General features: G+C 51.0%; 1 protein-coding gene across 5 annotated transcripts in view; it reads left to right on the top strand.

The window, feature by feature from the left end:
• The window catches only part of TNRC6A (trinucleotide repeat containing adaptor 6A), a 56,830-nt gene that overhangs the window by 34,986 nt on the left and 7,290 nt on the right, over nt 1-14,554 (top strand). For 3 of the 5 annotated variants that reach the window (XM_070760860.1, XM_070760857.1, XM_070760856.1), the window contains 11 exons: nt 465-607; nt 1,606-1,752; nt 2,874-3,008; nt 4,252-4,371; nt 4,491-4,589; nt 5,481-5,688; nt 7,316-7,447; nt 8,981-9,142; nt 10,530-10,670; nt 11,520-11,630; nt 11,727-11,945. In XM_070760860.1, the coding sequence (XP_070616961.1) occupies nt 465-607; nt 1,606-1,752; nt 2,874-3,008; nt 4,252-4,371; nt 4,491-4,589; nt 5,481-5,688; nt 7,316-7,447; nt 8,981-9,142; nt 10,530-10,670; nt 11,520-11,630; nt 11,727-11,945 (1,617 nt within the window). The remainder of the gene's footprint in view (nt 1-464; nt 608-1,605; nt 1,753-2,873; nt 3,009-4,251; nt 4,372-4,490; nt 4,590-5,480; nt 5,689-7,315; nt 7,448-8,980; nt 9,143-10,529; nt 10,671-11,519; nt 11,631-11,726; nt 11,946-14,554) is intronic. The other 2 variants (XM_070760855.1, XM_070760858.1) reach the window with 2 other exon arrangements.

Raw genomic sequence — 14,554 nt, 5'->3', positions numbered from 1 at the left:
AAAAGCAGAACTGGGCAGGGGGCTGTTGCTGGGCTGGCTGGCAGTTCCTTGTAAGGAGCTGCTAGGCTCAGAAAGAGGCATGGACTTCTGAACTCAAAGGAAGCAGAGAGAGGATGGCTCCAAGGTAGCCTTGTCCACTTCACATCTAAACACTGCCCATTTCTGCACCTTGGTGATGTCACCATGACTACCCAGAGTCTTAATGTGTGAGAGGAGCACAAACATATTTTAACTCCGAGGTCTTCAAACTTGGCAGCTATGCTGGCTGGAGAATTCTGGGAATTGAAGTCCACAAGTCTTAAAGTTGCCAGGTTTGGGGAGCCCTGTTTTAAGTGGTAGTGCTTCCCTTTCCTCCTTGGCAGGAAATGTGTTTCCCGCTCTGTGTGAACTTCCAGAAAGCCTTGAATGTCAGTATTGGTGCTGAGAGTATTTTCAAGCCCCCTTTCCTCCTCCTCCTCCTCCAGGAATCTTGCCTGACAAGCGGATGGAGCTGGAGAAGCATAACCTGAATGTTGGCGAAGGCAGCCGGGCGATTGGGAAAATTCCTGGCTCCCGTCCCCAGATTTCCAAAGAGTCTTCCATGGACAGAAGTCCTTATTTCGATAAGGTGAGACTTTGGGAAGAAAATTACAAAGCAGGTGGGGTGGAAGACCCCAGCCCTCTCTTCCTTTGGTTGTGGATCCACGGGGACTCTCCAGGTGGGCTGCGGAAGAAGAGGACCCCTCATGGGGCAGAGCAGCATTATCCGCTTGCCTCTCGCCTTCAAGCTCATGAACTCTTGGCTGCTTTCACTGTCGGTTCAGGGAGGAGCTGCCTAGGGCTGTGCACATTGGGCAGAATGCACAGGCAGTCCTTGAGTTACAACAGTTCACTTAGTGCCCATTTAAAGTTACAACACCACTGAGAAAAGTGACATAGGACTCTTTTTCACACTTACGACCGTCCCCATAGTCACGTGATTAATGTTTGGATGCTTGGACAACTGACTCACATTTATGATGGTTGCAGTGTCCCAAAGTCATGTGTTCCCCTTTTGTGACCTTGTGACAAGCAGTCAATGGGGAAACCTGATTTGCTTAGCGACCTTGTCACTAATTTTAACAATGGCAGCGATTCGCTCAACAAATGGAACAAAACTGATTTAAGAAAATTGCTCACTTAGCAACGTCAATTGTGGTCATAAGTCGAGGACTACCTGTAGTTCAATCCCAAAAATCCAAACCAAAAATGTCAGGTTCTGCCAGACTTCCCAGGAGGCTGCAGTTCAGCAGAAGGAGACCCCCAAAGGTTCTGGTGGCTCCAGATTTCGGCTGGAAGAAATCCCGTGGGGGTCTTGGAAGACGAGTGGAGTGAAGCAGAGCCCCTGCACATTTTTGCGCCTTGGTCCATCTGGCCCGAAATGTGCACAAGAGCTGATTAGGCCATGGGTCATCAGCAGCTCCCTGATCCATCCTCCTCCTTTCTAATGGAGGGGAAGTTTGGATTTGTTTTGTCACTTGATGTCTGCTAAGAGAAGCGCCTGGCTTGACCCTGTGGTGACACTAACACTCTCCTGTTTTCTGCCTCTCTTCTCTCCTGCTGCTGCTTCGGCTTGTGCTTCTCCAGGATGGCCTGTTAGCAGACGATTCCCCAAACATGCAGTACATGCCCAGTCAGAACGGGAAGTTTCCCCCTTCCAACAGTGCACTACCTAACCACGTCCTTGGCTCCCTCGCGGGGCTGAACGTGCAAAGCTTGAATTCTGTTAGACAGGTAAGGCTGCGAGCATCCTTTTTCCAGGAGGTCCAGTGAGGCTTATGGGGAGGTCCCCCATCCTCTAAGCAGAATCCCTGATCCGTGGAACGACCACCCTTTGGCCTTCCCTAGCAAGTGTGTAGGAGGCACAGAACCCCTGGACCGGGGATGGGGGTGTTTCTCCATATGCAGACCCGCTAGTAGAAAATAGGTTCTCCTTTTTTTTAGCCCCATAAGCAATTCTCCCAAGGCGATTGTTGGGGTGAGATGCAGCTTTATGGCCCTGTGTTTCCTGGTTGAAATTTCTGATGTGCTTAGATTTTCCTTCTTTCTTTCACTCTTTGTCTCCCATCCCTTCCTCAGTCTCGGATTTGTCTTCCCCTTGTTGGCTTTTACTTTTCTTCCCTTGCTTCCTGCAGTCTTTGGGTTTCTACTTGCTAAGCTGCTTCCAGATGGGGCAAGCACCAGCCAACTGGGCTTCTGTTTTGCGCCTGTTTTTATCTTAATTTGGGAACTGACTCCTGCAGCTCCTTTGAAAAGTTCAAAGAAAGATGTGAAATTTACCCTTTTTAGAAGGGAGATTTAAAGAAAGAAGGAAGGAAGAAAAGGGAGGGAAGGAAGGTAGGTAGGTCTCTGCTTGGGGCTTGGCCGTTCCTTGCAGTTGCCACAACCATGGTTTGAAAGGAGCAGACACCAACCAGCGTTGTTGGGAAACCTGAAAATCATGGTGTTGATCTTTCTGAACTAGCTCACTTCGACTGGTCGTTCCCTCACTTCAATTGGCACCCTTATTCCCGAGTGAGGAGGGAAGGCCAGACAGCAGGAAAAGACCTGTCAGAGGGGCTTGGCCATGAGATGTGTAGGTCTTGGTATGGAAGTCTGGGGGGGATGATTGTCCCAGTGAACGAAGGCCTCGGCTTCCCAGCTCACTTCTTGAGAAAGAGCTTTCAGCTTAAGAAGCCAGGCACCATTGGGCTGGCTAGTTGCCAGGCATATTTGTGAGTAGCACTTGGGGGACAACCTTTGCAGGCATCCCAGATTGAGCAGGTCTGTGGGAGGGAGAATGGGAGTGGGGGTTTATGTGCTTACCTGTCTCAGGCAGAGGGGCATCAGCTCACCCGTCGTCTCTCCCTCTGCAGAACGGCAATCCCAGTCCTTTTGGAAATCTCACAGCACAAGGCCGGACGATGCAGCCATCTCCAGCACAGCCTCCTCTTCACTCCTCTCAGTCCAACCCCCGCGCTCAAGTGCCTCCTCCATTACTCTCCCCTCAGGTGAGGCTCCACGTTGAGGGCTTGTGGCCAGGTACAAGGATGAGGCGGCAGCAATTTGGAGGGGAAATGAAAGGGGGTCTCCTTTTCCTCCGCTAGCATTTAGCAGAGAGAAATGCTAGCAAGGCCATCTAGCTTGATTTCAGCCAAGTGTTTGTCAAGGCACCCTGCAATATTTTGATTAGAAAGCTAATTTTCGGGTAGGTTGGCAGGCATGACAATGAAATGGACATGTAGTTGGTTCCAAAATCATGTTCAGAGATTATGGGATCTATTGAGCACTGTAAAGTTGGGTTCTGGGCGCTTTGTGATAATGATCTGGGTGAGTGATGGGAATGCTTACCAAATTTTAGATAAAGCAAGGTTGAAGCATCTAAGGCAGGAGTGTCAAACTCTATTTCATTGAGGGCCACATCGGGGTTGTGTTTGACCTGGGGGGTGATGGCCAGGGTGGGTGTGGCCAGCTCAATGTCATTCAAGTTGGGGCGGGGGTGCCTGTGGTGTCCTGAGTGCTCTGACAGTGAAAATGCAGATTCTGCTGGATAGAAAAGGCCCCCTAACAGCAAGAGCATTCAGTAGTGGAGCCCAATGTAGATGGTGAGGGCCAGATCATGCGCCTTGGATTAGATATGTTTAAGGAAAGACTAGATAGGCCTTTGGGGAATTCTTCAAAGTTTGTATATGGAGAAGAGTCAAAAGTCAAAGCAAAAAGCACTGATCTGCAGCAGCATAACAGCAGTTCCATTCCCACGTGTCACAGCTTCATTCCTGTTGTCTTCCATGCTCTTGAAATGTTCTGTTCCGAAGTGATTCTTCAGCTTCAAAGCCTCAGGAGGTATACCGATAAAAATGGATAAAACTTTTCTTCAACGAACTAAATAAAATAATATATTGAAATTCATTTGGCAAAGGAAAAGGCCAAGGATAGGTTTTTAAGATGTTAACAAGATGCAAGAATTAGGGCCGGCTTCAGACTCTCCCCAATTGGGAGCTGTATTATTAAGCAGCAGCAATGGCATGGATAAAGGAATGGATTTTATTGAGAAATAAGAGACTTTTGGTATTAGAAGGACATGATTTACAGATTGGATGGCACGCACATCTTTGGTATGGAGGAAACAAAATACATAGCTACTTCCAGAGATATCTATAGTATTGTGGAGGGGGAAAAAACTGTTTAAAAAAAGTCCAGGAGGTGCTTTGCCCTTTGGCCCCTCCCTCATGGCCTGCTCTTTTGGCCCTTTAGGTTCCAGTATCATTGCTGAAGTATGCACCAAACAACGGGGGCCTCAGCTCACTCTTTGGCCCACAACAAGTAGCCATGTTGAACCAACTCTCCCAGTTGAACCAACTCTCCCAGTTGCAGGTAAATGGACATCCAACTGCCTCGATCTCCCCCCCACCCTGCCCCCCATGAGATTAGTTTCCTGAATTAGCAAGTGTCCTCACTCTGGCCTTTTTTGCAACCCTGGTTTACCTTCTTAGCGATTCCTGGCGCAGCAGAGGAAAATGCAGGGTCAGAGGAGCACGCCTGCTAGTGGCCGCCAGGAGCACCAGCAGCAGCAGCAGCAGCAGCAGCAGCAGGTAAGCTTCACTTGGGGTGGTTTTTAAAGATTTTATCTTTTTAACTATGGTCAACTAAGCAAGCAGACTAACTGTTGCTATACTCACTCATTGACTCCTATCAAAATAGCAATTCACAATAATGAGAAACAGTTTAACCCAGAAAAAAACACAAAAAGATATAAACCTTGTAATTTATAAAGCGCCGTTTACAATAAAGTTAGAAACCGAAATAGAATAAAATATATATAGAATCCCCATTCCCATTCCACTCTGGGGCCAGCCAGAGGTGATATTTGCCGGTTCTCAGAACTATTCAAAATTTCCGCTACCAGTTTTCCAGAACCTGCTGGATTTCACCATTGCCCCCACCCCAGAAGTCCTCCAGAGACCAGAAGTGTCCCCCCCCAAAGCCTCCATGCGAGCCCTTTACTTAGCTCAAAACGGATTCCTGGGAGGGGACGTGACCAGCCAAGAATCAGCTGGCCAGCATGCGCACTGGAGCTAATCTTCGGCCCTGGGTCCTATACCAGCAGATGTGGCTCCATGTGCCATCTGTGGCTCCGTGTGCCATAGTTTCCCCATCATGGGCAGGAGGTGAGGGACTAGAAGACCTCCAATATCCTTTCCAACTTTGTTATAGGGTTATTTACGCTCATGTTAACAGCAAATTGAATGTTCAAGACAAACAAACAATAATTTGGTTCAGCATCTGCAAAATGGTTCACTATTTACAGTTGATCTCATGTGGTTTGAAATTCATAGCTGTCATCTTCTGACTGAACAAGAAACTATTTTGTTAGCTTAATTCCAGTTAAGTTAATTCTTCTGGGCTGGAAATACATTTATCATAGTGCTGGTGGATTGTATTACAGCTCCATTAATCCTTTGGTCCTCTCTTTGTGTTTGAAGAATCGCCCTCTTAATATGCAGCAACAAATGATGCCACCATCTTGTCAGCTTGATCCAAGTCTACTGATGAAGCAGCAGGTGCCTCCATCACAACAGCAGTTCCATCAGACCGCCATGAAATCTTTCCTGGAGAACGTTGTTCCCCACGCTAACCAAGAGTTGCAGAAAGGGCCATCTCAAATCAATGCATTCAGCAACTTTCCTATAGGTGAGTGTCTTCTCCATCTTGCAGTGTCCTCTGCTCTCCAGCAGTTGGGTTTGACCATTGGTTGCCCGGCTAAGCCAAGATTGTCCTGCTGGCGGAAGGCTTTCTGAGGTCAGTAAAACCACCCCTGTCAGTATGGTGAAGAAACGATCTTCTAATGAATCTTTTAAATGTATTTCCCTCTCAGTTGCTTAGATGTTCTTATGGAGCTGCTGCTGCGACAGTTAACTGGGCTAGTTTTCTGGGGTTGGACGGCATGTTTTCTAACTAGTCCAACACAGACAATGAGGCTGTTTGACACCCAGTGCAGTCCTGCCAAGGGAGTGGGGTCTTTCCTTGCAATCCAAATTACACGGCTGTTGAAAGGTGCTTGGGCGTAGTGGTTTAAAGACCCCAGCCCAGAAACTGCAAGGCCATGGATTTTAGTCTTAACCTAGGCAAGGAAGCCTGCTGATGATCTCTTAGCCCTAGGGCAGGGGTCTCCAATCTCTTGGCGGCAGGCCATAGTGGGCCATGAACTGTTTGCAGCCGGGCCGCTAAAACAGGTGTGTGCAGGTTCGTTCCATTTGTGTGAGTGGTGGGCAGGTGTGAAAGCTGCTCTTGCGGGCACGCTTGCTAGTCCATCACGTATAACCATCCCTCCCACCCTGATGCTGGACAAAAGCCAGAAAGGTTGGGAGAACTCTGCCATTGGGGTGTGGGGGAGAGGCAACAGGGAAAAAAGAACAAGAACTCTGTTTCATTCTCCAAGTTGCTTTTCTATTTGCTGATTTTCTGGATTTGCATTCAGAGCACGGGTCTCCAACCTTGACAACTTTTGTGGACTTCAACTCCCAGAGTTCCTCAGCCAACAAAGCGAAGCTGGCTGAGGAACTCTGGGAGTTGAAGTCCACAAGTCTTAAAGTTGCCAAGGTTGGAGACCCCTGATCTAAAGGGTTATTTTTGCTGCTGCTTCAGAATGCCCCTGGACCTTGGAGACTCTATATAATTACATGTGTGTGACTGTGGGATGAAAGTTAAGGTCTTGGTAGGTGCTGCAATGGGGAATGTTAGATTCTCAGGATTGGACCTAAATTCCAAACTTAGGGGACCAATTCTTGTAGCTTTCTGAAAACTGCCTTCATGCTTCTGCAGACGCCGTCAGCTTCTAAAGCCCAGAACTGTGCACAGAGGACCAGAAGTCTGGTCCAAATTCTTACCTGATTCTCCTCCTCCAAACCCTTTTTGCTTCCAAGTGTCAGTTTTCCTGGTTTTCCTGTTGCATTTGCTGCTCTGCCTCTGCAAGTCCTGTCCTATATTCAGAGGAAAGATGCCAAGGCCCAATTGAGCACAAAGGGAGAAACCCTTGACCGAGCAAGATTCAATTAGGCAGTGGAGGCGTAAGTGCTTTGGGGGGAAGTTAAGGATGAAATTCATCTTAGAAAAACAAACTTGGCAGGTTTTCTAGGAAAAGTGGCCTCCTCCACCTCCCACCCCACCCCCGTCCCTCTTCCCAGGTGCAGTCTTGAGGTGTGAGTGTGTGTCTTTCGCTTTGCTTTCCAGTCCTGGGCAGCTCTAGTGGTGCTGGATCTTGCATGCTACGAGGGAGGGAAGAGGGATGCTCTGAGTCTCACCGATTCTCTTAATGCAGGAATGAACGCAAACTTGAATGTAAATATGGATATGGGCAGTATTAAGGAGCCGCAGTCCCGGCTGAGAAAGTGGACAACTGTGGACAGTATTTCCGCCAACACATCTCTGGATGAGAATGCCAGCAAAAATGGTAAATTTAAGGCAGGATGCGCAGAGCAAGCTTCCGGGGGAGTTCTTATGTTTTTGAAATGTATGAAGAGAATATCTCCGTATCAGGGTTTCATTTCGGCTTAACTCAGGGCCCCCAGACCATCCATTGCCTCATGGCAGCAGCACCAACAGCCATAGACAGTAACAGCCCACATGGCTGCCAGTTCACTACTTCTACTTCCTCGTGGCCACAACAGAGCAGGAGGCCAAACGGTGTGCTGGTGCCACGGCCACGACACAAGGCAAATGTCACGGCATGGAGGGCCTGGCTGTGGTGGCCCAGCAGGGCAGCTCCACCACCCCCGCCTTGTAGCCGTGGCCCTCACATGTTGCTCAGCCTCCTGCCCTGCTGCATGAAAGTGGAAGTGAGCCTCCTGTAAATGGAAGGAAAATAAGACAACCTCCCCCTCTCCTAGTGCTTATTTTGGGCCCAAAAGAAAACAGGACCAAGGCTTATTTTGGGGGAAACACAGGTAGTAGGACTAAATCTGGATAAAGGAAAGTTCCAGTTTGCGCTGATAGAATAACTGAGTATCCACAGAAGAAGAGAGTCAGAGAGGCTACGCGGCTACCCAGCCTGCTGTGCTTTGTGTAAACCCAAAAGTGGGATCTGTGTGGTTTCAGTCAGATTTTGTCTCAGTCAACCTATAGTGGCCAGATAAGACATCATCTACTCCCATGTGGATGGGGATCCCAGGGGCCACAGTGAAAACACAAAAAACTCTGAATCAACATGATCTCCCTTCTTAATTAACCCATTCATCTCAGGCGACTTGTCTGTTCCTTGAATCTCCTGCGTTGGGTTTAGAAGCTAGAAGAGTTTGGCTGTATACTGTGTTACAAGGCACATATTTGAGGAGCGGCATCTCCCCAGGTACATCTATCTATCTTAATAGATCCATGCCTAAGGAGAGGCACAGTACAGATCTAATCCACTAAAGAAAGGGACCTGGGAAAGGGAGCCTTACCTGCCAGGGCACCCAACCTGTGGGATATTCCCCACAAGGACCTGGTTTGGCTCTGCCATCGTGCCTTGCAGGCTGGCAGTCGTGGCAAGCCTTGGCAGTGGCTATATTAAATCAACTTATATAAATCAATTTATAATAGGGGTCTCTGATCTTGGTAGCTTTAAAGTTGCCAAGGTTGGGAGACCCCTGATTTACTACCAGACCCCTGCTAATTACCAGAATACTTTACAGATTTTTTTTTAATCGTGATTTTAGGATATCTATTTTTTTTTTTTTACACTTTCCCTTGTTTTTATTACTGTGAGCTGCCCAGAGGCACAATTGTGAGCAGGGTAGATCTTGCTTCAATAGTGCAGTAATCTTTGGAAGATGCAGAGATGGAGCTTTGCAGGTGCCCACAATCCACATGATAGCAGTTACAGATGAGTAACCGGATCTTTTCAGATTGTCCTTCTCAGCCATAATGAGAAGGCTACGTTGGCGTCAATTGTCAGCTTCTCAAGATGATGATCTGGGAAAAGTTTGTCTGTCTGCCTTGCTTTCAGGTGCTATTTCCAGTGGCTTTAGAATGGAGGAGACATCGTCCTTTGTTCCTTACGACTTCATGAGCAGTAGTAACTCACCAGCCAGCCCACCTGGATCTGTGGGGGATGGCTGGCCACGTGCCAAATCACCAAACAGTTCAAGCAGTGTCAACTGGCCACCAGGTGAGTCCCTACAAAGATAGATTACACTGAACCCTTCTGCCCATGTTAGACGTGTCAAGCTGGCCTTCTGTCTGTCTTGTGGGATAAGAGGGGGGCAGACCAGGAACACCCGGGGAGCCTCATCCCCACCCACCCCCATTCAGGCCAGCCTCTCAGTTTGCTCTTTCCCATCCCCCGGCGGGTGAAATGGCCAGGCGGACACTGTGAAACCAACTGGCTGTCGGGCACTCTGGGAAGGGGGGGTGGGCTATCCTTGGTGGTGTCAAGGTTCCAGGTAACATCCAAATTTAAATCAGCCCAAGTCAAGACATTCCTTAAAGTTCCAATTTATTTCCGGAACCATCCTGGCACCTACATTGGGGAACACAAATCTGAGCTTCCCATCCAGTTGAAAGATCACATGTCTTCCCCCCCCCCCCGCTCCCCAAGCTTGTCACATTGCCCACTCAGATTGTGCCAGCGTGGCAACTCCTCCTTCCGCTTCCGCCCAGGTGGTGGACATATGATGGCCTTGAACTTCTTGAAAGAATTGCTTTGTGGCTGCCTGTGCTCTTTCATGAAATCACCCCTCCCAAATTCCCGTAAACACCAGGCCTTCTACAGATAGTGTGGCAAGCCGTTGATTTATCACCAACTTCTGCACCGGCTTGACAGGTGGCCATGTTGGAGCCCGGCTGCTGCTCGGGAGGCTCTTTGCTCTCCATGGTTGAAGGCTTGCCTTGTCCAATAAAACTGAAGTTACAATTCTCAGCATAGTATCTGATAATTGTGTTTAAGCCAGGTTAAGGCACAAATATGGGGTTTGGTGATATTGTTACTTCCTAAAATAGTAAATTGAATTTTTCCTGACCCTTCCATTAAGAGATTAACTTACAGCTACGTATGGACAACAATTGAGCCCAAAAAAAATCTGTTTTTAAGTGAGTTTTGTTACAGCCTTTTTTTGGCCACAGTTGTTAAGAGAATCACCACACCTGATAAGTTAGTAATCTGGTTGTTAAGGGACTCTGTCTTCCCCATTGAGTCTGCTTGTCAAAAGGTGGCAAAAAGGGATCACGTGACCCCAGGATACTGCGACCGTCATAACTGTGAAGCAGTTGCCAACCACCAAAATTTTGATCCTGTGACCAAGGGGATGCTGCAAGGGTGGTTAAGTGTGAAAAACGGTCATGTCACTGCTTTTAACTATGTAACTTTGAACGGTCATTAAATGGACTGTTGTAAGTCGAGGACTGCCTTTATTTCATCAGGACCAGAACTGGGCAAGAAATAAATAAAATGCGAGAGGCCTTTGGGGGTCTTCCCTTCCCGCAGAGGAGTCAGCAGCCATGGGGGGAGAGGGGGGGAGGGAGACTGAGCCTCTTTTTAATTTCCTTTTCCATCCTAGAATTTCGCCCTGGTGAGCCGTGGAAAGGTTATCCAAACATCGACCCAGAAACTGACCCTTACGTTACTCCTGGCAGCGTTACAAACAGCCTGTCAATTAACACTGTGCGGGAGGCTGACCACCTCAGGGACAGGAACAGCGGTAGGTCTCTCGGGGGAGGGGGAAGGCCTTTTCAGGGGGTTCAGCCCCAGCAGACACACAAACACACAACCCATACGCATCTCCTGCCTGTCTCCCTGGGCAGCCGGGTTTTCAAGCCTCCCCAGGAAGGGAGCGCAAGAGTTGGGGAGATTCGGCCTATGGCAAGGGAATGCCTGCATGTTGGCCATCCTCCAGGTGGGGGTGGGTCAAGAGGCTCCTTGTGCCCTCCTGACTGGCCCCAGGAAAGCCACAGGCCAGAATCCGCAGTTGGGGGAGGGGGGGAATTGCCACCCTGTTCAAGACGACTTGTAGGCTGGGCAGGTTGGGAGAAGGGCTTCCGAGTACAGGGTGTCCAGCAAATAGGGAAATCGGGGAATTATCAGGAAAATCGGCGATTTGGGAATTTTCAGGGAATTCATGAAAAAAAAAAGAATAAATCAGGAGGAAAAACCAAACTATTAAAATGTTTAAAAGTCAGACAAAAATCATGTAAAAAAACAAAACAAAAACCAGATCACACTGCCCGGCAGAGTCAAGCAAAAATAAGCATAACTGGCAACAACGTGCTTCCTCGGCTACCGATATTTTTTCACGGCTGAGCCGTTTGGTTTGACATCATCTACAACCGTGCCTTCACTCGATTGCAAGGAAATGTCGGAGAATTTCAAAATGTTTTCCCTCTGGACACCCTGCGAGTAGATTCTTGGTGACCACCCAGGGCTTGTAGCCGCCTTCCCTGGCTTGTGGGGGAGCCAGCCCCCTCTTGAAGCTGCAGCCCTGGAGTGGAGCCGAGGGGGCCTCCCCATAGTCTGCCTTGCCCTGAATGGCTGCCTCGCTTTTCCTCCTCAGGGTCATCCTCCGCTCTGAACACCACGCTGCCTTCAACTAGTGCCTGGTCATCCATTCGTGCCTCCAACTACAATGTTTCCCTCAACAGTACAGCACAAAGCACTTCTTCAGGTGAAGCCCTGCAGCCCTCCTCCCTCCTGAGCCTTGCAGCCCCCAAGACGGCAGTGGGGCTTCACGGTTCCTCCTTCCTGCCTTCCTTTCTTTCAGCCAGAAACAGCGACTCCAAATCCACTTGGTCTCCTGCTTCCGTTAACAACACCTCTCTGGCCCATGAGCTGTGGAAGGTCCCTCTGCCACCCAAGAGCATCACAGCTCCCTCACGGCCGCCCCCTGGACTGACCGGGCAGAAGATGCCTGTGCCCACGTGGGACAACTCTGTGCGATTTGGGGGTGGCTGGAGCCACTCGGATGCCAGATACACTCCTGGTAAGAGTCTGGGTCCCAGGCCCATGCGCCCCCCCCCCTTGCCCCAGGGCACAGCTGTACTCAAAGAGCACTTCCCCCAAGGGCATGGCTGGGGCAGAAGGAAAGTGGCTGCCCAGCCCTTGCCGGGCCTCTCCTCAACCAGCCCTTGGCTACCAGTCAGAGAGCTTCCCACATGATTGGAGATGTTGCTAAGACCCCTAAACTAGACTGAGAGGGAAAGGCCTCTGCTCTCTTGATAGGTCTACTCCAGAGGTCTTCAAACCCGACAACTTTTTAAGACTTGTGGATTTCAGTTCCCATAATTCTCCAACCAGCATAGCTTCTTGGAGCTGAAGTTCACAAGTCTTAAAGTTGCCATGTTTGGGGATCCCTGATCTACTAAGTGTGCCTGTGCCCTTTGCAAATTGATTGATTTGCAGTGAGATCACTCCTGGATCTTGAGCCTCTTCTGGAAATTTTATGACTTTTCCCTTCTATCCCCTCATCTAAATTGTTTATGAAGAGTTGAAAAGTACTAGGCCTAAGACAGGGCCTTGACGGCCCCCACTAAGTGCAGTACTTCCCTCTACATAAATGCAGTTCTAAGTACAGTGCAACCTCGACATACGAGCAGCTCTACTTACGAGCTACTCGAGATAAGAGCTGGGAGGGGAGCGACATTTTTGTTCGCCTCCCGAGCTCACATTCGGGATACGAGCGCCAAGGAGCTGTCTCCTGAAGCCGAACACTAACTTCCGCTTTCGGCTTCAGGAGACAGCTCCTTGGCGCTCGTATCCCGCGTGTTTTAAAAGGTTGCAGCCGGCCTGGGGGGCTCGGGGGGAAGCCCCCGAGCCCCCCAGGCCGGCTGCAACCTTTTAAAACACGCGCGCCGCTTCGCAGCTCTCTGCTGAATCCGGAACGCTAACTTCCGCATTCGGATTCAGCAGACAGCTGCAAAGCAGCGCGCGTGTTTTAAAACGTGGCAGCCGGCCTGGGGGGCTCGGGGGGAAGCCCCCGAGCCCCCCAGGCCGGCTGTGACGTTTTAAAACACGCGCGCCGCTTCGCAGCTCTCTGCTGAATCCGGAACGCTAACTTCCGCGTTCGGATTCAGCAGACAGCTGCGAAGCAGCGCGCGTGTTTTAAAACGTGGCAGCCGGCCTGGGGGGCTCGGGGGAAAGCCCCCGAGCCCCCCAGGCCGGCTGTGACGTTTTAAAACACGCGGGCTGCTTCGCAGCTCTCTGCTGAATCCGGAACGCTAACTTCCGCGTTCGGATTCAGCAGACAGCTGCGAAGCAGCGCGCGTGTTTTAAAACGTGGCAGCCGGCCTGGGGGGCTCGGGGGCTTCCCCCGAGCCCCCCAGGCCGGCTGTCACGTTTTAAAACACGCGCGCTGCTTCGCAGCTGTCTGCTGCATCCGAACGCGGAAGTTAGCGTTCCGGATTTAGCAGCCAGCCTGGGGGGCTTGGGGGCTTCCCCCGAGCCCCCCAGGCCGGCTGTCACGTTTTAAAACACGCGCGCTGCTTCGCAGCTGTCTGCTGCATCCGAACGCGGAAGTTAGCGTTCCGGATTTAGCAGCCAGCCTGGGGGGCTTGGGGGCTTCCCCCGAGCCCCCCAGGCCGGCTGTCACGTTTTAAAACACGCGCGCTGCTTCGCAGCTGTCTGCTGAATCCGAACGCGGAAGTTAGCGTTCCGGATTCAGCAGAGAGCTGCAAAGCAGCGCGCGTGTTTTAAAAGGTTGCAGCCGGCCTGGGGGGCTCAGGGGCTTCCCCCCGAGCCCCCCAGGCCGGCTGCCACGTTTTCAAACACGCGCGCTGCTTCGCAGCTGTCTGCTGCATCCGAACGCGGAAGTTAGCGTTCCGGATTTAGCAGCCGGGCTTGGGGGCTTCCCCCGAGCCCCCCAGGCCGGCTGTCACGTTTTAAAACACGCGCGCTGCTTCGCAGCTGTCTGCTGAATCCGAACGCGGAAGTTAGCGTTCCGGATTCAGCAGAGAGCTGCGAAGCGGCGCGCGTGTTTTAAAAGGTTGCAGCCGGCCTGGGGGGCTCAGGGGCTTCCCCCCGAGCCCCCCAGGCCGGCTGCCACGTTTTCAAACACGCGCGCTGCTTCGCAGCTGTCTGCTGAATCCGAACGCGGAAGTTAGCGTTCCGGATTCAGCAGAGAGCTGCGAAGCAGCGCGCGTGTTTTAAAACGTGGCAGCCGGCCTGGGGGGCTCGGGGGCTTCCCCCCGAGCCCCCCAGGCCGGCTGTCACGTTTTTAAACACGTGCGCTGCTTCGCAGCTGTCTGCTGAATCCGAACGCGGAAGTTAGCGTTCCGGATTCAGCAGAGAGCTGCGAAGCGGCGCGCGTGTTTTAAAAGGTTGCAGCCGGCCTGGGGGGCTCGGGGGCTTCCCCCCCGAGCCCCCCAGGCCGGCTGCCACGTTTTAAAACACGTGCGCTGCTTCGCAGCTGTCTGCTGAATCCCGCAGAGAGCTGCGAAGCGGCGCGCGTGTTTTAAAAGGTTGCAGCCGGCCTGGGGGGCTCGGGGGCTTCCCCCCCGAGCCCCCCAGGCCGGCTGTCACGTTTTAAAACACGCGCGCTGCTTCGCAGCTGTCTGCTGAATCCGAACGCGGAAGTTAGCGTTCCGGATTCAGCAG

This window comes from Erythrolamprus reginae, chromosome 9 (genome assembly GCF_031021105.1).
Source record: "Erythrolamprus reginae isolate rEryReg1 chromosome 9, rEryReg1.hap1, whole genome shotgun sequence".
NCBI classification, from domain to species: domain Eukaryota; kingdom Metazoa; phylum Chordata; class Lepidosauria; order Squamata; family Dipsadidae; genus Erythrolamprus; species Erythrolamprus reginae.
This window is presented reverse-complemented; position numbering and strand designations above follow the sequence as displayed.